The 21,787-nt window shown below is 66.0% G+C and overlaps 3 protein-coding genes across 3 annotated transcripts; 1 reads left to right on the top strand and 2 right to left on the bottom strand.

The window, feature by feature from the left end:
• Positions 1–1,254: 1,254 nt before the first annotated feature.
• Positions 1,255–5,134, top strand: BTBD17 (BTB domain containing 17). The gene is made up of 3 exons (XM_076354204.1): positions 1,255–1,399; positions 2,699–2,975; positions 3,452–5,134. The coding sequence occupies exons 1-3, from the start codon at positions 1,306–1,308 to the stop codon at positions 4,530–4,532; spliced, it is 1,452 nt and encodes a 483-aa protein (XP_076210319.1). The 5' UTR covers positions 1,255–1,305; the 3' UTR covers positions 4,533–5,134.
• Positions 5,135–5,906: 772 nt separating this feature from the next.
• Positions 5,907–13,055, bottom strand: KIF19 (kinesin family member 19). The gene is made up of 18 exons (XM_076354114.1): positions 13,020–13,055; positions 12,329–12,409; positions 10,682–10,792; positions 10,474–10,561; positions 10,249–10,385; positions 9,960–10,085; positions 9,700–9,882; positions 9,461–9,607; positions 9,235–9,357; positions 8,563–8,719; positions 8,067–8,455; positions 7,548–7,818; positions 7,244–7,338; positions 7,029–7,201; positions 6,837–6,933; positions 6,677–6,767; positions 6,314–6,609; positions 5,907–6,110 (listed from the first exon to the last, which is right to left on the bottom strand). Exons 1-18 carry the CDS (start codon positions 13,053–13,055, stop codon positions 5,907–5,909), a joined length of 2,805 nt encoding a protein of 934 aa, XP_076210229.1.
• Positions 13,056–14,462: 1,407 nt separating this feature from the next.
• DNAI2 (dynein axonemal intermediate chain 2) lies at positions 14,463–21,208 on the bottom strand. The gene is made up of 13 exons (XM_076354203.1): positions 20,862–21,208; positions 20,564–20,725; positions 20,316–20,437; positions 19,592–19,734; positions 18,851–18,964; positions 17,316–17,455; positions 16,936–17,058; positions 16,293–16,516; positions 15,888–16,023; positions 15,369–15,515; positions 14,943–15,167; positions 14,766–14,864; positions 14,463–14,588 (listed from the first exon to the last, which is right to left on the bottom strand). The coding sequence occupies exons 1-13, from the start codon at positions 21,042–21,044 to the stop codon at positions 14,580–14,582; spliced, it is 1,827 nt and encodes a 608-aa protein (XP_076210318.1). The 5' UTR covers positions 21,045–21,208; the 3' UTR covers positions 14,463–14,579.
• Between the last annotated feature and the right edge of the window lie 579 nt (positions 21,209–21,787).

Genomic DNA, 21,787 nt, shown 5'->3' with positions numbered 1-21,787 from the left:
TGCCAGCCACGCCGCGCTGTCACCTCGCTCGACAGCTGAACACAAAGCTGCAATACCGCGGGCACCGGCACTAATCCCATCAGCCGGGACAGATACTCGATAACCGTGAATGGTTAATATCCCCCCCCACGGCTCCGGCACTGCCACGTGCTGAAGGTCACAGCATCTCCCTGGCAGTGTCCCCGGGGGGGGGGGGAGCCGCAGCATGCGGGGTCCTCCTGCACCCCGAGGTGACCTTGCGCAGCAGTCCCAGGACTGAGTGCAGTGCCTGGCGGCTCCTGCCCAGGGAGCACCAAGCTGCGGGGCAGGGGGGCTCCTGCCTGGCATGGCAGCCCCCCGCTGCTCTCATGGGGAGCCCCGGCAGTGGGTAAGGGACTGCCATGCCTGTGCAAACTGGGCTGCTGCCATCTGTGGGGTCTGTCCCCCCGGCTGCGTCCCGGCTGGGAGTCCTGGTCCTGGCTCCCCACCCCATGATGCCACTGGGGCCACAGCCAAAAGTGGGGTGCAGATACCCCCCCGCTCCCACCCCGCTTGCTCGGGCTGTGCCAGCGAATGCTCCTGCACGGAGGGGTGCCCATCTCCCGCAGCAGGGTGGGGGGCACTGAGCACCACCCCCAGCCCCATGCCCGAGCCGCACCGGCCCTGGCGTGTGGCACCGGGGCTGCGGGGGGGGGGGGCAAACGCTGCCCCGGCCCTATTGCGAAGCCCCTCAAGAGCCGTCGGGGCGGGCGAGGTGCCAGGGGAGGCCAGCACAGGGCACTCGCGCCGCGCAGGCAGCCTCTTGGCTGCAAAGGCTGGGAAAAGGGCAGGCAGTTCCTGCCGGCAGCCCGGATGCCATGGTGATGGGCTGCTGCCGGCATGAATACCCATGAGCCGGGGGGGAGCGGGGAGGCCACGCCGAGCTGTGCCCTGAATGCAAAGACCCCGCTGCCGCGTCCCGGCGGTTTGGCGCACAAAGGGCTGCAGCCATGCATGGGGCTTCCGGCACGGCATAGGGTTGCGGCATGGCACGGCAGTGCCCGGCAGCAGCGGGAGCAGGCGGCAAATGGAGATGCCCCCATGCCGTGCCAGGGCTCACCGGGGCACCCTGTCACGCCACCCCGGGGTGCGGGGCTGGGGTCCGGGGTCAGGGTGGGATGGGCGGGGGCTGGAAGTGGTTCCCTTGGTAACGGCCGGTCCCAGTTTCCACCAATCGATGTGGCGGTGCGGGCGCGCGGGCTGGGAGGGTTCGTGGCCTACATAAGCGCCAGGCGGGCACCGTGCGCCCGTGCCGTGCCGAGACCCAGCAGATGCGCTTGCGAAGCCATGGCCAGGCTGACGGGCGCCCGGCCCGTGGCTGCCCGCCGCTGGGGCTGCGCTGCCGCTGCCGTCTTCCTCCTCCTCCTCACCGTGCAAGCCGGTAAGGGTGGCCATGGCGGGGGGAAGGCATGGAGGGGTCCCCGTGCTGTGGGTCCCTCTGCCCTCGCCGGGTGCCAGGGTGGGGCTCAGCTGCAGCGCGGGTGTCTGGTGATGCCCGGGGGAGGCTGAGCACGGCTCTCCAGCAGCCGTCGCGGCGCCTGGGGAGGGACGGATGTGGCTCCTGGACGTGCCGTGCCCCACAGGTGTGCCCCACGGCACCCGGGAAGTGCCGGCGGCGAGAGCCAGGCTGTGCTTGCCCCTGCCCAGGGAAGGCTCAGTGCCACGGGCAGCGATGTCTGGCATCACAGGGCGAGGGGCTCCCGATCCCCTTCCCCATCCCTGCTCAGCAGGGCTTAATCCCGCTCTGAGAAGGGTAATCCGCCGGATCGCTGGCCAGCAAGACGGGGATTTGAGAGAGACGGGGCCAAATTCACTCTGGGGGAAGGATGCTCCGGGGAGGGGGTGGGAGTTATGCCAGGCACAAGGGAGAGGAGGAGAGGGAGGAAGGCTCCCCATGCCAACAAGAGCATGGAGACCCCTGTCTTGGTCCCTATCCCCACTGGGAGCCTGGCACTGCGGGGACACGGACATGGGGGGACAGTCACCCCCGGTGCATGCCCAAGCTGGGACCAGGCTGGGCTGCCGGCACACAGCCGGAGGAGGGGAGCGAAACTTGGCCGGGCAGGAGGTGCTGGTTCACGGCGTCAGTGAGGAGGCAGGGATCACACCGGGAGCAGGCACGGCACGGCAGCTGCCTGCTCAGCGGCACCGACCCGCAGCGATGCTGAGGCAGCTGGTGTCCCCAGGCTGCTCGGACTGCGGGGACCCTGTCCCCGGGTGTGGGGGCAGAGTGTTCCTGCCCCCCCCCCACCCACCGGCTCTTGTGTGCCTCGCGTGTTGGTCTGGGATGCAGGGGGTCCAGGGCAGTGCCTAGGGCTTGCTCTGCCCGCACCAGGGCTGGCAGACTGGGCTGTGAGCCAGCGGTGCCCGGCACAGGGCCATTTCCCAGCGTGTCCCAGCCTGGGACATGGTGGTCTCACCCCTTCTGCTGCAGAAAAGCAGGTTTTTGGCTCCCAAGGACACAAATGTCCCCATGTCCCCTCGTCCTCCCCACACCCCCTTGGCACCAGCCAGCCCTTCGGCACTGGGGGGAGCGGAGGTTGGATGTGCACAAAGCCAGGCTTCCCCAACCCCCTGTTAACCACGCGTCGCCCCACAGCTGGGCCCCACTCTGCTGTGCCCCAGCACCCCGTGCCCAGTTCTTGGGGTGCAGCACTGGGACGGTCCTGTCTCCCCACAGCCCAGAAAGCCGACCTTAGCGGCGACGCCACGGCAGCCACCATCAACCACTCGCTGACGCTGCTGCAGCGGCTGCAGGAGCTGCTGCAGTACGGCAACGGCAGCGACTCGGTGCTGCGGGTGCGCACGGCCGCCTCCGATGAGGCCAAGGTCTTCCACACCCACCAGCTGCTGCTCAGCCTCCAGAGCGAGGTCTTCGAGAGCCTCCTGCGCAACCAGAGTGTCGTCACCCTGCACGAGCCGCCTGAGACTGCTGCGCTCTTTGAGAAGTTTATCAGGTACGTGGGGACCCCTTGGGATGGGGACATCAGGAGGGATGCAGCTCCCCTGGGGACCATGGGAACCCCACGGGATGGGGATGCCCAGAGGGATGCAGCCAAAGAGGGGAGATGTTCCCTTGGGGACTACAGGGACCCCATGGGATGGGCATGTTTGGAGGGACGCAGTCAAGGAGGGAGGATGCTCCCCTGGAGACCACAGGGACCCCACAAGATGGGATGCTTGGAGGGATGCGGCCAAGTATGGGGGATGCTCCCCTGGGGACCATGGGGACCCCACGGGATGGGATACTGGGAGGGATGCAGCCAAAGAAGGAGGATGCTCCCCTGGGGACCATGGGGGCCCCACAGGAGGGGGACACCTCAGGAGATGTAGCCCAGGAGGGAGGATGCTCCCCTGGGGACTGTGCTGCCAGAGCCTGGGCTGGGAAGGGGTTCGGGGGACACCAGCGTCACTGCCCCGCACTCTGCCCCAGGTACCTGTACTGCGGAGGGGTCTCCATCCTGCTGCACCAAGCCATCCCCATGCATCAGCTGGCCAGCAAGTACCGGGTGTGGGGGCTGCAGCGTGGCGTGGCCGACTACATGAAGACCCACCTGGCCAGCGAGTCGAGCCAGGGCCACGTGGTGGGCTGGTACCACTACGCCGTGCGCATCGGGGACGCGGCGCTGCAGGAGAGCTGCCTCCAGTTCCTGGCCTGGAACCTCTCGGCCGTGCTGGGCAGCGCCGAGTGGGGCTCGGTGAGCGTGGAGCTGCTGCTGCTGCTGCTGGAGCGCTCCGACCTGGTGCTGCACAGCGAGCTGGAGCTCTACACTGCCGTGGAGGGCTGGTTGGGCCGCCAGCAGCCCGAGGGTCCCATGGCTGAACGGGTGCTGCGTGCCATCCGCTACCCCATGATCGCGCCCAGCCAGCTCTTCCGGCTGCAGGTGCAGTCGGCGGTCCTGGCACGGCACTACAGTGCGGTGCAGGACCTGCTCTTCCAGGCTTTCCAGTTCCACGCTGCCTCCCCCCTCCATTTTGCCAAGTATTTCGACGTCAACTGCAGCATGTTCCTGCCCCGCAACTACCTCGCGCCCAGCTGGGGCTCCCAGTGGGTCATCAACAACCCGGCGCGGGACGACCGCAGCACCAGCTTCCAGACCCAGCTGGGTCCCAGCAGCCACGACGCCGGTAAGCGGGTGACCTGGAACGTCCTCTTCTCGCCACGCTGGCTGCCCATCAGCCTGCGCCCCGTCTACTCGGACTCAGTCTCGGGTGCCGTCCAGCCGGTACGCATCGAGGACGGTCGCCCCCGGCTCGTCATCACCCCGGCCATGAGCAGCCCCGACTTTGCCGGCGTCAGCTTCCAGAAGACGGTGTTGGTGGGCGTGCGGCAGCAGGGCCGCGTCTTGGTGAAGCACGCCTACAGCTTCCACCAGAGCTCGGACGAGGTGGCTGACTTCCTCGCCCACGCCGATCTGCAGAAGCGCACCTCCGAGTACCTCATCGACAACTCCCTGCACCTCCACATCATCATCAAGCCCGTCTACCACTCCCTCATCAAGGTGAAGAAGTAACGAGGCAGAGCCGGGTCCTGCAGCTGGACTGGCCCCAGCCCCGCGGGGGGGCTCGCGTTTGGTCCTCATAGGTAGACAGAGGTGTCCATGCCGGGGGGCCCCGGGGCTGCTCTCTGCCGCCTACCCCTCCCCGATCGTCCCCCTGCCACGTCCCATCCCCATCGCTGTCCCTGGGTGCCCCTGGGGAGCTGGGGACGGGGGACACTGGGACCCCCCCAGCCCCGTGTAGGGGGTGCAGGAGGCGAAATGTGCAGCCCACAGCCGCAGGTGCAGCCCCGTCCCGGGCTCACAAACCCCAACGGGTGAGAAGGTGGGGACAGGGACAGCCCGGCCCTCCTGTGATGCCACCCCTGCGGCACTGGGGTCCCTCTGTGCCGGGCAGCGAGGCCACGGCACTGGGTCTGGATGCCGGCAGGGGTTCCCCGGCAGCAGCACCCCAGTGCTCGGCGGTGAGCTGGGTGCATGCCCAGGGTGGGGTGGGTAGGCCGGCTGCCTCCCCCGGTGGAGGAGGCTTGGGGGCACCGTCCTCACTCACGGCCGGCAGCTGCCCCATCCCTGCCCGGGCACACCCCACTCTCTTCCTAATAAAAGCAGAAAACGAGCATGGGGCGTGCGGGGGGATCTTTGGGGGGTTCCCCATCCCCGGGGACAGGCAGGGGCGCGTGGGGCTGTGCACAGCAGTCACACCACTCCCTGGCTCAGCACGTCTCCTTTTAATGTAACCCCTCGGAAGGAGAAACGCCCATCCAGATGCCCTGCGCCCAGGTGGCCTCATCGGTACCCGGCGGCGCTGGGTGGCTGGCTGCGTCTGCTGGGTGCTGAGCACCCACAGGGGCCCTTCCTGGAGCAGCCGCGACGCTCTGGTCAGGGTCACTGCCCGGCTCGGCTGCATCCTTCCCCGGGGACTTGGGTCCCTGCCTCGGGGTGGGTTTGGCACGGGGAGGGCTGGCCCCCCGCCCTGCTCCCTGCCCCTCTCTGCCAGCCGTGCCCACGGCAGGGGTGGCACCAGGGGGCTGCACGGGTTTGGGGTGCCACGGGCAGCCCTCGGCACGGGGTATGCCGCGTGGTGCTGGGGCTGGCAGGATGGGTGCTGAGCCCGCTGGTTTGGCACAGGGTCTGGTCCCCCTCCGGCAAAGCATTCGGCTCAGTACCGGTGACTCCCTCCATCCTTGCTGGAGGCCCTGGCACTGTTCCCGGTGACACAGCCCAGCCGTGGGCGCTGCCCCTTCCCGGGGCTGGCAGGGAGCTGGAGGGGGAGAGGCAGAGACAGGACCCCAGCACCTGGGGAAGGGGCGCTTCAGCAGCAGCCCCGGGTGCTGGGCTGGGGTGTGGGGAGGGGGCGATGGCCACTGCACCCCGTCCCCAGCCGGGGGCTCACCTGGCAGCTGGCCGTACAGGAGCTTTGCTCCAGGCAGGGCTTTGGGGGGTCCCTGGATGCTGGCTGCCTGCACCCCCGCTGGCACGGTGTGCTCGGAGCGGCTCTGCGGCGTGTTGGACGACAACAGGGGGCCCCTGGGGGCCACCAGCTGCCGGAGAGAGGGTCCACAGGCATGGCGCTTTGGGGAGGAACCGTGCTGCCTGGGGGGTGGGGATGGGACGCATGCTGTAGGGTGCTGACGCCCTGATGGTGGGCAAAGGGATGCCAAGAGGAGCTGGGGGTGGCCTTCCCACCCTGCCCTCCTCCCCAGGGCACGGCACTGCTGCCGGTGGAGCTCCACTGCCTCCCGGGTCAAGACAGTGCCGCCTCGCCGGGGGCACAGCCCCACCGTGCCTGCACCTACCCTGCGGCCGGTGACCTCGAAGGACCGTGATCGCCTCGATCTCCTTCTGCCATCCAGTGACTCCTCCCTCCTCGCTGGCTCCCTGCTGCCCTCCTTGCACACCCGCAGCCAGGGGCCTGGGGAGCGGGTGGCTGTCCCTGCCAGGCTGTCCTCGCTGGCGGCGTGCCGCAGCCCGGGGCCACCCCGCTCCTCCACAGACCCCGGCGGTTGCGGGCGGGCACTCTCTGGGATGCAGGACCGGCGCCGGGCGGCCTTAGCCGTGATGCTTTTGGTGCTGTTTGACATCTCCCGGCGCTCTGCGGCATGGTGGAGCCATCAGCGGGGCATGGCTGCCCACCCAGCCCCACCGGCCGCTTGGCTCACCCCTGCCTGCTGCCACTGCCGCCTCAGAGACGGTCCCACTGCCCGGGGAGGAGTCATGCCGGGTGCTCAGGCTGGTCCATGATGTGTGCTGCTGGGACACACAGCACCCATAAGCATCCCCACCTCGGGGCTTCAGTGCTGGGGGCACAGCTCTGCTCACCTGGGCCACTGTGCCCCGGCCGGGAGGTGGGGTGGGCACCGCCATGCTCCTCAGCTGCTGTGCCTGCGGGGTCTTCTTCAACATGGGGATCAGGGTGCTGCCGGAGAGGGGACACCCCTTACTCACTGCCACGGTGGCTGTGGGGCATGTGCAGCCCCATGTGCCCAGGGGGTGGTGGATGCCCACCCGTACCTGTCTCCTGTGGGGCGCAGGGGTGGGAGGGCATCACGCCGTGGCAGCGTGGGGTGCTTGCAGCTCTGTGCCCACACACTGTCCCGGTCCGAGTCCGGCAGGCTCTCTGTGCCCGTCATCTGCGGGATCTTGGGCAGGGACGTGCCCTGGGCAGGGGACAGGGGGTGAGTGTCCTGCCTGGGGTGTGGGGGGGGTGCCCTGCCACCCTGCCCTACCTCAAGGGTGCCGGTGTCCCCGGGGTCCCCCACCAGCTCCCACAGGTAGGTCTCATACAGCTCCTCCAGTGGCCGCGGCACCGACAGCCGGTGGTCTGCCAGCGAGAGGGCAGCATGGTGAGCATCAATCGGGCTGTGCGCCACGCTGGGCTCAGGTGGCAGCGTCGTGGCTATGTCACGACACCGGGGGGACTTTGCATTGCGGCACGTCCCATTGCAATAACCCGGTGACACTGCAGGACTCCCAGTGCGACAACACACAAGAGGCCCCTTTGTCACGGCAGAAGTCACGGGAGGGACGCACTGGCGATGAGCTGCCGCTGCTGCTGGATGATGCAGGCACAGAGGGCCCGGTGCCGGTCGAAGTGTTGCATGGTGGGTGCCGGCAGGTGCCGGAGGCCACCTTTGAGCAGGGTATGGGAGTGTGTCTCTGCTGTCTCCAGCTCCAGCTGGTGCAGACGGCACAGCAGGGCCAGCACCTCCCGCTGCTCCCCTGAGCTGCTCTGATGCCGCAGGGCCTCCTCCAGCCGCTGTGCATGCTGCTGGCTCTGCCGGAAGCGCCGCGCCAGCTCTGCCTGCAGGCATGCGGCAGGGTCAGGGTCCCTGCCCACAGCCAGCATCCCTGCCACGGGATCAGCATCCCTGCCCGTGGCACCAGCATCCCTGCCAGGGCCCCTTGCCCCTGACCCACACCCCAGTCCATGAGTATCCCATGTCCCCCTGGTGCTGCTGGGGGACCCGTGCTGCTGGGCTGAGACTTGTTAAACTCAGCTCCCTGGTGATGGGGTTTTGGCTGCTGGCGGTGGGGACGGGGCTCTCAAACCTTCCGCTGCTGCAGCCTGCCCTGCTCCTCCACCAGAGCTGCGATGCTATCGTGGGCAGCGGCCACGTCGGGTGGCTCTGGCACGTCCAACAGCTTGTCCCCCGTGTCTGCGTCCCTCTCGCTGTCACCGGGGCTGTCCAGCTCCCCCTGCCCCTCCTTGCTCCACAGCCAGCCCCGCTGTGTCCTGCTGCGGGGAGGAGGAGGTGGTATCACCCCCGGCCCAGCTCGCCGGGGGACACTATCCCTGGGGGGCTTTGCACCCGCGTACCGGGCGAGGGCGAGGAGGTGCTGGGCGTGCAGCTCGGTGCCCTCCAGCTGGAGGAGGAGGTGGCGCAGGGCCTCCTGCTCGTGGCAGGCACCAAGCAGCTCCTCCCGCATGTGGCCCAGCTCTGGGTGGGTGCAACGGGCACCGCGCAGTTGAACCTGGGCTGGAGGCACGGGGTGTCAGCGCTGAGCCCCGCAGGGCTGAGGGAGGGCGGGGGGGGCCGGGCCATACCCTGGATATAGGGGGTGTCCCGGCACTCACCCTGCCCCGGCTGCCCTGGCTTGGCGTCCCCCTGGCCCTTGAGGCGCTGGATCTCCCTGCGCAGGTCAGCCACGGCACTGCCATACTGTGCCACGCGGTACGAGATGCTGAGCAGGTTGCGCCTCACCTGGGACAGGGCACCTGTGAGCATCCCATGGCCCCGGCACAGCCTGGCCCCAAGCAGGGTCCTAAGTGGGGTCCCTGAGCAGGACAGAGCTGGTGGAGCAGGTCCCCAAGTATGTCTTTGAGTAGGATCCCCAAGCAAGGTCCCCAGGCAGAGCATGGTTGTTTCTCCATAGGGTCCCCAAGCCGTGTCCCCAAGCAGTGCATGGCTGTAGAGCATGTCCCCATAGGGTCCCCAAGCTGTGTCCCCGAGCAGTGCATGGCTGTAGAGCATGTCCCCATAGGGTCCCCAAGCAGTGTCCCCAAGCAGTGCATGGCCACGGAGCCGGTCCTGAGCACCCCACAGCCAGCAGAGCAGTGCCCCAAGCGGTCCCCCTGCTCCAGGCACCCGTGGGGCAGCGTAAGGACGAACACCTCGTGCCCTCCCTGTTGGGGGGCAGTGGGGTCAGGGCTGCTCGGGGAGGGGGCCAGAGGAGGGCTGGCGCCCAGGGAGGAGGGTGCCTGCGCTCCCGGCCCTACCGTGGTGCGGATGCTCTTGGCGCGGTGGGCGTAGGCGAGGGTGCTGCGGGACTCCTCAAAGGCGGTGCTGGCCGGGCTGATGTGGGCGATCATCACCGTGCGGCTGTTGCCTCCGAGCGAGTCCTGGCCATGGAGAGCATGGCTGAGAGGGTCCAGGGCAGGGGCAGCCTGTGCCCCCTCCCCAGTTCGGACCCCGTCGGGGGGGAGCCGGGACCCCCGGCTGCACCTTGAGCAGGCGGGTCAGCTTGCTGTCACGGTAGTTGATGTACTTGGTGCTCGCCTGGTCGCTCAGGGCCTTGATGCAGTTGCCCAGGGCCAGCAGCGAGCGGTTGATGTGGGCTCCCTCCTTCATCCTCTGCCCGCGGTTCTGCGTCTGGGCAGGGAGGGGAAAGCAGAAGGAAAAACCTGGCAAAAGAGGGGCCGGGGGTCTCCCCAGCCTTGCAGCCCCCCAGGGGGGTGCTGTACCTGCGCCGCCCGCTCGGAGCCTGCCAGGTCGATCATGAAGAGGCGGCCGCGGCGCAGCCCTCCACCCCGGCGCCGCTGGCACACAGTGACCTGCAGCACCGCATGGGAGCGCGACGAGGTGCGGTTGGCGGCCGTGGGCTCCTGTGTCCGCTGCCTGTTGCCCCGCGCCAGCAGCTGCATGACCTGGGGCAGATGGGCAGTGCCGGGCAGGGGGGACTCGCTGGATCCCCGCCGTGCCCCATGGGAGCCCGCTGGCTCACCTCCTCGGCGTTGATGGCACAGACCTCGGTGATGCCGGCCACCTGGACGGTGCCGCCAGCGTCCTCCCGCAGCTGCAGGCAGCCCAGCGAGGGGTTCAGCAGGTCCCGGATCATCTCGTTGTAGATCTGGGCAGGGGGAAGGAGCTGGGCATGTCCCCCCCAGTGTGGGGACCCGCAGGGACACAGCGTCCCATGCTAGGTGCAAAGACGCCCGGCTTGGGGCCGCGTGCCACTTGTTGTCCCCTGCCCTCCCCGGGGAGGGGGATGGCCCCGCAGCCCCCTGCCACACCTCGAGGTAGGACATGGAGACCTTGTACTCCGTTTCACCACTGGTGTCTTCGATGGCCTGGAAGAGGTCGCTCAGGGTGCGGGCGCAGATGCCGGGCTCGCCATCGGTGCCTAGCATGGTGTAGGTCTTCCCACAGCCTGGGGGGAGAGGAGGGGGCTCGCTCGGGGCTGGGGACCCCCACTATGGCCACAGAGCTGACCCCCTCCCCAGCCTCACACCCCTCACCGGTGGGGCCATAGGTGAAGATGGTGGCGTTGTAGCCGGAGATGATGCCCGCGATGAGGCCCCGGGTGGTGGCACGGTATACGGTCTCCTGCGGGGGGGAGAGAGGCCCTGGGGTGCATCCTGCTGCCCCCCATCCCCACCCACTGCCCCAGGCGCCCCAGCCTGCCTCCCCTGGCCCTGCATCCCCCCCGTGCCCCGAGGGACCCACCTGGGTGGCCGTGGAATCGAAAGCCACGTCGAAGACATAGGATTTCTCCCGGGAGCGACTGGCACGCAGGACATCATCAGGGTCTTCCATGGGGTCTTGCAGCACCACAACCTGCCAGGGAACGCGAGAGGGGTTGGCCAGGGGACACGCACCGGCCCCGGGCACCCACCACCCCTCTGCTCTGGGGTCACCTCCAGCCTCCCGTGGAGGTACAGCACATGCTGGGCATTGCACCGCCATTAACAGTGCTAATTAGCACCCGGTTGGGCCCCGAGGTGTAATGAGGTGCTGGGAGCTCCATGAGCTCGTGGCATTGTGAGCACAGATCCCCCAGGACGTGCATGGACAGATGGATGCACCGGGATGCTCTCCTCAGCCCTGACAATGGAGTGTCCTTGCAATACGGCTCCCTCGGGAGCACCGGGATGGCCCGTGTCTGCCGAGCAGCTCCATCCCAGCCGGTGGGCGAGGGACCCCGTGGGAGAGCACATCACCCCACCGGTGATTGGGTTCCCGGAGCCCCGGGGGGGTCCAAGCGGGACTTGGGTTTCAGAGCCCGGGCATCAGCACCCCCGGCGCTGGGTAATGCAATCGCTCGCCCCTGCCGGCCCCAGGAGGTGTTGGGGACCGAGCACCCTGCCCGGGCATCGCCTGCGTGTTCCGTGGGGGGAATGGCTTGCTCAGAGCTGTATCTTCCCCCCATGCTCCTGCCTGGGTACCCCACATTGCCCACAGCAAAGACAGTAGCACCAGAGCCTGGCATGGGGGGGGGGGCACCAGGATGTGCTCCCCAGTGGGTCTGAGCCATCGTGGGACCCCGTGGGCATCCTTCCCCTGCTTTGCCAGGGCCAGCGTCCTCTCCGTGCCGGGGTGCAGGAGGTGCCCGGGCTGGTGCCGGTGCTGGCGGCGCGGGGCCCTTTGTGCTCCTGAATTGTCCCATTGTCTCCAGGCCGGGCTGGGGCTCAAAGCCAGCTCTGTGCGCGGTGCCAGGGGACCTGCCGGGCCGGCCGCCCCGCTGCACCCACCTGGGCACGGCGGTACAAAGACACCTCTGTGAACATGGCCCGCCAAGGTGCCCACTGTCCGGGTACCGCGAGGTGTTTGGGGATGCCGGCACCCCACAGGGACCCTGCATGTCCCTGTCCCTGCGTGGAATGGCCCCTCACAGGGTGCCCTGCTCCCAGTGTCCCTGCCGGCTCCCATTGCAATGCAGATTTTGACCTTTCCCGTAATGCAAACTGCTCCCTCGCTGCTGCCCTACTTCCACCTCCGACCCCCCTTGCACGGCCCCCCCCTCCACCCAGGATTGGGGACAGGGACAGGCAGCCCTGGGGTCCCACGGCACTGCAGGAAGGGGTGTTCCTGACCCAGACCCCCAGCCTTTCCCACCCTACTGCTTTCTTATTGTAGGGTCTCCTGCAGGGGCCGCGAGGCTGCAGGGTGCCCTCCCAGCCTGTGCCTGGCACACGTGGGCATCGCACACAGCGCTGGCTGCTGCCAGGGACATCCCAGGGCGTGCACCCTGCCGAGGGTTGCATCCTGCCCCAGGGTACCTGGCCCTGTTGACTCCATGGGATGGGCACGGGGCGAAGCACCAGGGCCAGGCAGTGCCTGACGAACCCGCGGGTGCCCATCCCGCGGCCGTACCTGCTCGTCCATGCGGTGGGCGATGGGCCTGGCCCCCTCTGCCAGCTCAGCCGTGCTCATCGGACGGATGCGAAGAGCCACCTGCAAGACATGGGGGGTGAGCGCGGGGCGGCGAGGATGGGGACAAGGGGACGGGGACACGGACCTGCACACGAGCCATCGCAGCGGGGTCCGGCAGACGAGACTTTGGCAGTGCGGTGACGACGCAGCCCCCGGGACCCCCCCATGCCGGGCGCTGCAATTAGAGGTTCATTTTCCTGGGACGAAAGCGAACACCGCTGGGACCGGCCTTAAAGGGGCAGCCGGGCAGCGTGCCCTCCTGCTGGCACCCAGCCCCTCGCTGACGTGGCTCGGGATTCATGAGCCTACGGTGGCACAGCAGGAGTGGGGGGACCATGGGGGGAGGCTGATGCCATGCCTCTGTGCCCCCCCAAACCCCCCAGGGTGCCCCAATGGCATCCGCCGAACCAGCCCTGCGGTGCCAAGGTGCAGCAGGGACGATGGCTCCGTGGGGTGGCAGGACAGGCAAGCCACGCCAGCCACCCTGTCCCCCTCACGTCCCCCCCTTCCTGCTGCGTCCCAGCCCTGTGGGGTGCAGCCGTGGGGTGCCCTGGATCCAGGTGTCCCCACTGCCCTCGGCAATGCTGCCGCTCCCCTCGGGGACAGTGCGCCACTGGCCAGGACTCAGCGCCAGCTGCTGGTCGTCGCTGTCCCCTGGAGTCTTCATGTCCTCGCTAGGGCACAGGGGCCAGGGGAGCCTGTGAGCAGAGGTGCCCCGTGTGGGGGTGCGTGGGGTGCGCTGATCCCCGCTCTGTCCCCTCGCTGCAGCCCTGTCCCTAAGTGCCCCCACTGCCCATGGGAGGGCTCAGTGGGGCACCTCCAGCCCAGCCTGGTTCTCTCCCCTTCCTTCCTCGGGCACTGGCACAGCCCCTCTGCCCTCCTCGGGGCGGGGGGGCTGTAGGCCTGGCCCCATGGGTGCCCCCCCGGCCCAGGCTGGGACGTGCTCCGGAGGCTGCATCTCCCCATCCCACTCATCTGCCCCGGTCCCCTGGAGATGTTGAGCCATACACAACACCGGCAGCGCGGCCGGCTCCTGTTGACACAGCAGCCGGTGGCATGAGTGGCTCTGGCCACGCTCCGCACCCTCTCCTAGCTGCACCCGTTACCCTGCAGCATGGTCAGGGTGCCGTGAGCCGGGTGGAGACGCGCCTGTCCCACACGGGGCACAGCCGGTGCACGGCTCGGGGAAATGCCTTTCCACCTCTGGGTGCTGGTACAATTAGGGCTGGCCCTTAACGAGGCGCTTGGCCGAGCTGCAAGGCTGGTGCCCCGCTCCCTTCGCACAGCCGGGGAAGAACCTGCCCCTTGGGCAGCGCTTCCCAGCCCAGGAGCCAGCTGTGCTGGGACACAGCGGTGTTCAGCTCAGGGCTGGGGGACCGCGAGTCCTGTCCCCCCACAGTCCCATGGCAGCAGGTGACCTGCTCTCCCCCCCCCCCGTCCATGCTGCCAGGACAGGACCCGCACCCGGCCACTCCGCCGTGCACCCACCCCACACAGGCAGGATGGTTTCAACAGCTCCTGCCCACCCTTCACCCCCCGAGCAGAGCCTGGGGAAGGGTTCTGCCGGGAGGGCTCACCCCTGGCCCCGGAACACGGGATGCCGCCTGCACACTGGCCCCATCCCTCTGCCGACAGCTGTGCCGTGGGGTGAGCGCAACCAGCGGCTCGTTAATAATTGACGGGCAGGTAAGCAGGCAGGGCGGCTGCTCATCGGCCGGGCTGTGTTTACCCAGCGCTGATAATCCCGGCCCAGGCACTGCAGGCTGCTCTCGCAGGGATATCGGCAGGTTGGGGGGCACGGGGCTTTGCTCAGCATCACTCTCCAGCTGGGAAGGGGCACGGTGCTGCACCGGGACCCCGCTGCCGCCACGAGCTGCCTTGCTCTGCCCTGCTCCTCGGGCTGGGGACGCACCGAGGGACAGACACCCTGCTGCCACGGGCGCTCCGCCATGGTCGGCAGCCGGCGACCAGCTTTGATCTGTGGCCTGGCCCGAGGAAGGGAGATGAAGAGCAAGAGGATGCAACTTTCCCACCCTCTGCTCAACCCTGCCGTGACAAAACAGGAAACGTGACGTTTATTATAAACTCCTGTTTATTCACCCCGAAGAAGAAAAAATCAGGAGGGCAAAGGGCCAGGGAGCATCTGTGACCAACGCGAGGGTTTCTGTGCGACCCACCGGTCCTGTCTCGGCTACGGCTCCTGAAGAGGGAGCAGGTGTGGGGTCAGGGAGCTGTGTGGGGCCCTCCGCTCGCCACCCCATGGAGAAAGAGACCCCATGAGCTCTGCCCGGCTCGGGCACAGTAATCCCTGCATGAACCACGGAGCAGGAACCCTAGCAAGGAGGGGGAAAGCAACGTGAAGCTGGAGTGCACTGACCTTGGCAGCATCCTTCTCCTCCTCCTCTTCTTCCTTGTCCTTGAGCAGCTGGCTCTCTTCCCCCTGTGCAGCCGCCTCCTCTCCCGCACGGTCTTTAACCTGAAAAAGAGAGGCTGACCCATGTCCCCTGCCCCACCGCAGGGAGTGCTGCGGTTGTGTTCGTCCCGTCCCCGGTACCTTGCCACGCAGGCGCTGGGTCTCTGCCTGCGCCCTCCTCTGCAGCTCCACTTCGATGACCTCAAAGAACTCCCTGCGGGCACGGTTGAGCACCTCATGGGGACTCTCCACCGGCTTCTCTTCTACCTCTGTCTCCTGGGCCTCCGACCTGGCGCGCTCCTTCAGCCGCAGCTCCCGGTGTCGAGCCTCCAGGATCTTCTCCCGCTTCGTCTCCCGCTCGAACATCTAGGGCGGGGGGGGGGGGGGCGCTGAGGGGCACAGGGCCGAGCAGGGGACCCCATGGGACAGCGTGCTCTGCACAGGGACAGCGCAGGGCTCGCTGGCAGTGCTGGCAGAGCTGCTGTGCATGGGGCCAGCGACATGCCAGCAGTGCCGAGGGCTTTGCTGTGACCTGGCGCAGCGGCTTGCGGCCCAAAGCACACGTACAGCGGTGGCCAGGGTCTTCTCGTTCCTCTGGAGAGTGCAGAGCCCGGAGGAGATTTCCAGCAGGGTGACGGTGCCCAGCTTCGAGCCGCAGCCAACAACGCACCCGTTGTCCTGCAGGCGCAGGCTGGAGAGGGGCTCGTCGCAGACCTGGGGAGGGAGGACGGGCGGGTGCTGGCACTTAGCCCTGACGTGATGCCTCACGGGGGAAGTCAGGCAGGATGAGCTGACAGAGGCAAATCCACACGCTTGCCAATAAGAGGAGCTTACGAGTAAATTTTTGGGCATGCTGGGCTCTAGGCACAGCTCAGGGCTGAGGGGATGGCTGCTGCTTGATGGAGCTTATCCTGAGCTCTGTGCAGGCAGGATGGGACTCTGTCCCCTGGCTCTGCCTGCTCTGCGCAGGGCAGGGCAGATCTGCCAAGCACCCTGCTGCCAGCGCTGGCCGGGGGCAGCCCCCGCTCCCCTCCCAGGGCGAGGGACCCGGAGCCGTCGGGGACCCGGAGCCGCTGGGGACCCAACCTTCAGGCTGAGGGAGGGGTCGTTCTGCTTGAAGAGGAAGTCCCAGACGTCCAGGGTCCCGTCCGATCTGGTGGTGAAGAAGACGGCCGGCCTCACAGTGCTCCAGCACCCGTCCGTCAGGTAGGAGAGGTGGTACCTGCCGGCAGACCCGACGCAGCGGGGATGGGCTCGTGGCCTCCATCCTCCTGTCCCCATGGCTGCTGCCTGTGCAGCGCCTTCAGCCAAGAGCCCAGACCTGGGCACCCTCCGTTCCAGTGCCCTCAGCCAGGCTGGCACTGCTCTGCCTCGGTGACCGTCCCACCACCTCCTGCCCGACCTGAGCAGACCAGACCCTGCTGCTCACCTGCACGGAACCCGCTCTTCCACAAAAAAGGTTTTTTGCAGGGCAAACACACCGACACCTACTTGGTCCACATAATTGACGATTCCTTGGTCTCCTCTGACCAGATTCGAGCAGTCCAGTCGCCGACCGTCAGGAAGATTTTGGGGTAGAAAGGGTTCCTGGCCAGCGCGTAGACAGGTCCGTGGTGGCCACTGTAGGTGCTGGTGATTTTTTCGGGGGGTGTCTTGGCCTTGCGGTTGCAGGCGATGACGATGCCCTGCTCTGTGCCCACCATGAACTTGGTGGGCTGAGGGCGGGAGCAGGAGAGAGCAGCCGTCAGCAGGCTGGGGACCCCATGGTGCAGAGGGCAGTGGGGCAGCAAAGGGCTTTGCTGTCTGAGCAGGGGGAAGCCTGCTGCAGCCAGCACCTGGGGAGAACGGAGCCCTGGGACCCACCATGATCTGGGGGATTTAGAGACCGAAATGCCAGCAAGACCCTGTGTTTTGGGAGAACATCAACTCTTAATTCTTAAAGATGGGTGAGAACATGCTGCAAGCTGCAGCATGGTGCTCTGGGTCACTCTGGGCATCAGACGCTTGTGCTGTGCCCCTGGAGCCCTGCCCACGGGGGTTTGGCTCGGTTTGGCTTGGCTCACACTCCTGCCCAGGTGAGGATACTGGTTGTGTGCAGGCAGGGTGATCCCGACGGCAGGGCAGAGAGGCTCACCATGGTGGGCTCGAACTCCAGAGTGACGGCACCCAGAGCGTTCTCCAGGAGCCCTTTCCGGGTGACATCCAAGACCAGCGTCTCGGTGGGCTCAGACAGCTTGCGGATGTCCCACCACAGGACCTGCACGGGACAAGCAGCGGGAGGGGGCTGCAGGGCAGGGGCTGCTCCCGGCTCAGCCATGGGTGCTGGGGAGCCGATTGCCCTGGAGCCAGGCAGCTGCCCTGTGCCAGCCCATGCTGCCAGCCCGGGGGCCTGGTTCCCCCGCTGCCACGGCTGGCGAGGGGCAGTGCAGGCAGGGGAAGCTCTTTCGGGCTGTCGGCGCCTGCCAGCGTGGCCCCTGTGAGTGCCTGGCACCCTTCCCTGCCCCTGCCCTTTACCTGTCCGTCGGTGGAGGCTGAGAAGCACTCGGTGCCCGTTTTGGACTGCAGCCAGATGGCTCCGTACACGGGGTCCCTGTGGCTGACCTCCACGGTGGACACCTCCATGGGCAGCCCCCCTTTCCTGGTGTCCCAGTAAGCTGGGAAGGAAAAGGAGCTGTCAGGATCTGCACCAGCTCCCTTGTCTGGCTCCTTTGCTTGCCACACGTTTCCCAAGGAGATGCTGCCCCACTGCCCAAGCCAGAACGGGGAGCAAACCTCACCGGGTGCTCCCCCCACACTTCCCAGCCCCAGAAGAACCATGCACGTGCCCCGTGGGCTGGGAGCCTGCTGCTTTGATCACTCGCAGGGATGCCTGCTCTGAGTGCTTATGCAGTTTGCATCTTCTGCAAACGCCGAGCTAGATGGTGGAAACACACTAAATGGCCGCAGAATTTCTTCAGCGATCATCTCTCTCCGGCAGATGCACTACAATCCCCAGAGACAATAAATCCCCCCGGCCCCCCCTGTTCTGCACAAGGGGTTGCAGCAGGACCAGACATGGTCTAAGCAGCCCCGAGCCCCCTGTCAAGTCCAAACAGCGGCTCTTACACTCAACGCTGCTAAAAGCCAGCCTGTGTGACCTGACCCCGGCTGTCCTCCCCTCCTGCATGCCCGAAGGGCGCTGGCTAATGAAGGCAGGTCCCCCACGGACAGCAGCAGCCGTCCTTCCCTATCTCTGCCTCTGACACACAGCAGAGGGCAAGCCACAGTGCAGGACCGGCCACGGTTCAGCAAAGGTTAGGTGGCTGGGCCGTGGTGGCACCGAGCCGCATGTGCTCCCTCTTGCTCACTTCTAATTAGGCAATTGGATGTGACGGAGTGTTCTCCGCTGGGCCTGCGCCACGCGCCTGGGGAGCGCTGCGAAGGATGGGGCGAGATCCCTCCCCTCCATCACCTGCGGAGCGTGCAGTAACAGCCCCGTAATGCATGCCCTGTCAGATCTGATTGCTGCCGCAAATGGCAAGGAAAACATCAAAATGAGTGCAATTAAATCAAAGGGCTCACGTGGCCAAGTAAGTAACAGGGCCGTAAATGAAGCTGGCGAAGAGGGGCCCTTTTCCAAGCACTTGAAACAACAGCACAAGAACAATTCAGTGCACGAAACGATGGCAACTCTCCTGGGCTTTTGCCATGCAAAGATACGGAGCCGTGGGCAAGGCGGGAGCACAGCACACGTGCTGCTCAGCCATCTGATCCAGCAATCCCTGCCGGGCTCTCGCTGTGGCCACAGCCGCCTCACTGCCCCGAGTGCCTGCGAAGGGCTCCCAGGCACAGTGTCCTCCCCTCCCCTGGTACCTGCTCAGGTGAGCACATGCCCGTCCTCCACATGCCAAGCCCCAGGGCTTCAGGCCGTGCTCGGGATATTCCCAGCCACAGCACTAATGACGTTACATCCTTTGTGAGTGTAGCAGTGCTGGAACCAGGCTCCTGCCGAATTAAAATGAAGCCAGGCCCTCATTAATACGGCCTCACGCCTAATCCATCTTCCTTACCCATCTGCCCGTTGTAGCATCCTCCCACCAGGACGTGCGAGTCTTTGGGGTTGTATTCCAGGCTCACGAGAGGGGACGACGGCTTGAGAACGAGCTCCGGCTTGTTGGGGTTTTCTGCCAAGAAGGGATGAGTAAAGAGCAAAGTGCAAAGGCAGTCCGGAGGGCGAGCACCCCCGCCTCTAAATCAGCCTCCCGATACCGCACCCAGCTCCTCCACGCCTGGCTCCCTGCCACACCGGTGCTTGCCCAGCCGTGCTGGATGAGGTGGCCATGTCACCAGGATGCCTCACCTTAGCCAGGGAAGGGAGCTGACCTGTCCTCGCCTGCCAGCCTGGGGACAGACCCCTGGTACCCCAACCCCTCTTCTTTGTGTTTTTCACTCCAAAATACAACAGGCCTGAGAGTCTTTGACAGAACAGGGCAATTGTCAGCCTGGGCTTGTGCTGCCTCTTTCTTAATCAAGCACAAATGAACCATATAAAGATAGAAACCACATAAGAGGAGTGTGGCTCAGCTGCCTGTTGTGGTCACAGGTGCTCTAGCTCATTTTAGCGGTTACTTTCCACCTGTTGGCTAGCTTTCAGGTCCCATTTCTCCCCTTCTCTGCATTGATCTGTGGGCAAAGCAGAAACCGAACCCTTCTTCACCTCCTCTGGAGAACTGTGAGGCTTCATTACACTCTTTGAAGACACAAAGTGCTTCCGCAGCATTACTGACTGGTGAGTTTTCCCTTCCCCTTACCAAGATCCCAGATGTACGAGTCAAAGCTCATGTCTTTTGTGTTTTGTTGGAACTCCAGGCTGGAATAAGCCACTGCCAATTTCTTGCATGTGTCAGGGTGCCAGGAGAGATGCGTGGCCGTCCTCTTGGTTATGTTTGGATCCCTTTTTGATAACAGGACATTAAAGAAAGATGTTAGTTTGCTAACAGCTTTGTCATGCCCTGGGATGACTGTCTCCCAAAGGAAACTGTGGGAATCACAATTAAAACAAGCTGCAGCCCTTGAGCATTGAGTGCAGGAAACAATTCTCTTGGGGGTTGGGCGAGGGGAGAAGAGTTGATGATTTAATAAAGTCTTTCCAGTTAAACATTTCTAAGAATCCAAGTATGTTACTGGATCTGACTTCTAGAAATGACCTAACAGCTCCTGACATTTGAAAATAATCTTTGAGGCACCAAAAAAAAAAAATAAAAATCCTGTCTAAAGCACTGTTAGAAGTTGCTCAGAGCTGCATCTGTCCTTGGACCGTGGTACCTATCTCCAAAGTGCCTGGGCAGGGTGGAGGGGAGGAACAGACGGAGTTATGGAGCGGGGGGGCTGCAGCAGGTCTCTCCATCTGTAAACTGATCCAGCACTATCCTAAAGCCACCGGGTTTTCCACCTCCTTTGTCTCCAAAGACAGTTTAATAAGCAGTAGCCCGCTGTGGATCCGGACAGCCTGGTGAGCCCAGCTGGTTGTGCTACCTGATGACATTGATGGTTTTTGCGGAAGGGGGCTCGTCTTCCACCTCTGCCACCTCCTCCTCTCCAAAGTACTCCTCATAGATGTTGATGGCGTTGTTCTGCTTGACGCAGTGCTCCATCAGCTGTGGGGAAAGCACAGGCAGAGGCCGTGCCTCTGGGGAGCTGCCTAGGCGAGGGAACCGGCAGCGGGCGGGCAAGGGGGCTCTGGGGGTGGGAGGCGAGGGGGGGGGGGACGGGCAGGGCCTTACGGTGCCGAGGTGCGTGATGGTGTTGATGTAGTGTTCATCTTTCTCCACTTTCTTCCTGAAGCGGATGGTTTGTTCCACCTCCTGCGGGTTGATGTCTTTGGGCCAGCCGCCCTCTACGTGGTTGACACCGCGGGATTCCACCTCCACCCGCTCGGTGTTGACCTGGGGGGTGGCACGGAGAAAGCAGAGCAAGAGATGGAGCCGGATGGGTACAAAACACAACTCTTCCCCTTCGTACGGCACTGCCCTGCAGAGCAGCAGCCTGGGAGGCCCTCGACGGCTGGCGGGCAGCCCTCACCTCGTGCTCCGACATGTCGCTGGTGTGCTGGACATAGCTGTCCACGGGGTTCCTCAGGACGAAGTCGCTGGCCATGCTGGGGTCGGGGGGGATATCCACGTTGACCTTGGCTGGCCGGTCGGAGAAGCTGCAGGGCCGGCCGAACTCGCTGCGCTTCCGCGTGTACACGTAGATGATCTCCATGGCGGCCCCGCGAGGGGGCGGTGGGCGCCCCTTCGGCCCCCCAGCCCTACGGGGTCCGGCTATGTGTGTGTGTGTGGGGAGGGGGCCCCAAAAGGGATCGGGAGCCTCAGAGGGGGCCCACCGCGGCCGGGGCCACCCCCGCCCTCCTCCCGAGGACCCAGGCGTCCGGGTGGGGCCTGGTCTCCCCCAGCGCGGCCTCGCCGGCAGCCGTTCGCAGGGCCGCGTCTGCCGTTGCCTGGCAACGCCGGGGGGGTCACGTGACGGCGGCCGCCATTTGGGGGAGGGCAGGGCGACGGCGTCACGTGACGGCCGCCGCTTGCCGCCATGTTGGGAGGGCAAATCCTGGCTAATTTGGGGGGGGTGTGTGTGTGTGTGTGTGTGTGTGTGCGTGCAATTAGCACAGGGTACGGGGGGCGGCAGCGGCTTCCTAAAGCGGGGGTGGCTCTGCTGCCAGCTCCAGCCCCGCGCCCCGACTGTGGGGGGGCGGAAACCAGCCTGGGCCCCGTCTCTGTGCATGGGGAGCGGGCCGTGGCCTGGTCCCTCCAGCCCCAGCGAGGGGAGCCCAGCCCATGGCGGGGTCGCCCTCTCTGCTCCCCCCCGCTCCCCCCCCCCCCGCAACCCCTCCTGCTGCCGCCCTCGGCCAGGGGGGAAAGCTGTGGTTTCTTGCAGGAGCAGGCCAGGTTTCTGGGGGAGCTGCTGTGGCGGGTGCCACAACATCCCTGCAGCCAGCAGGAGTTGCCGGC

Source organism: Aptenodytes patagonicus, chromosome 16, assembly GCF_965638725.1.
Source record: "Aptenodytes patagonicus chromosome 16, bAptPat1.pri.cur, whole genome shotgun sequence".
NCBI lineage: Eukaryota > Metazoa > Chordata > Aves > Sphenisciformes > Spheniscidae > Aptenodytes > Aptenodytes patagonicus.
Note: the sequence above shows the minus strand (reverse complement) of the source record. Positions and strands in the feature narration are given on the sequence as shown.

Bases quoted from the DNA above. Each gene is read 5' to 3' on its own strand.
- KIF19 (XM_076354114.1), bottom strand. From the start codon at position 13,055: ATGAAGACTCCAGGGGACAGCGACGACCAGCAGCTG. The intron at 9,883-9,959 runs GTGAGCCAGCGG...CATCTGCCCCAG, and splicing joins GTGCCATCAACGCCGAGGAG to GTCATGCAGCTGCTGGCGCG. The intron at 6,934-7,028 runs GTACGGGTGGGC...CCTCTCCGGCAG, and splicing joins CTGCGCCCCACAGGAGACAG to CACCCTGATCCCCATGTTGA.
- DNAI2 (XM_076354203.1), bottom strand. From the start codon at position 21,044: ATGGAGATCATCTACGTGTACACGCGGAAGCGCAGCGAGTTCGGCCGG. The intron at 19,735-20,315 runs GTAGCACAACCA...GTTATCAAAAAG, and splicing joins AAAACCATCAATGTCATCAG to GGATCCAAACATAACCAAGA. The intron at 17,059-17,315 runs GTAAAGGGCAGG...TGTCCCGTGCAG, and splicing joins CAGCCTCCACCGACGGACAG to GTCCTGTGGTGGGACATCCG.
- BTBD17 (XM_076354204.1), top strand. From the start codon at position 1,306: ATGGCCAGGCTGACGGGCGCCCGGCCCGTGGCTGCCCGCCGCTGGGGC. The intron at 1,400-2,698 runs GTAAGGGTGGCC...GTCTCCCCACAG, and splicing joins CCTCCTCACCGTGCAAGCCG to CCCAGAAAGCCGACCTTAGC. The intron at 2,976-3,451 runs GTACGTGGGGAC...ACTCTGCCCCAG, and splicing joins CTCTTTGAGAAGTTTATCAG to GTACCTGTACTGCGGAGGGG.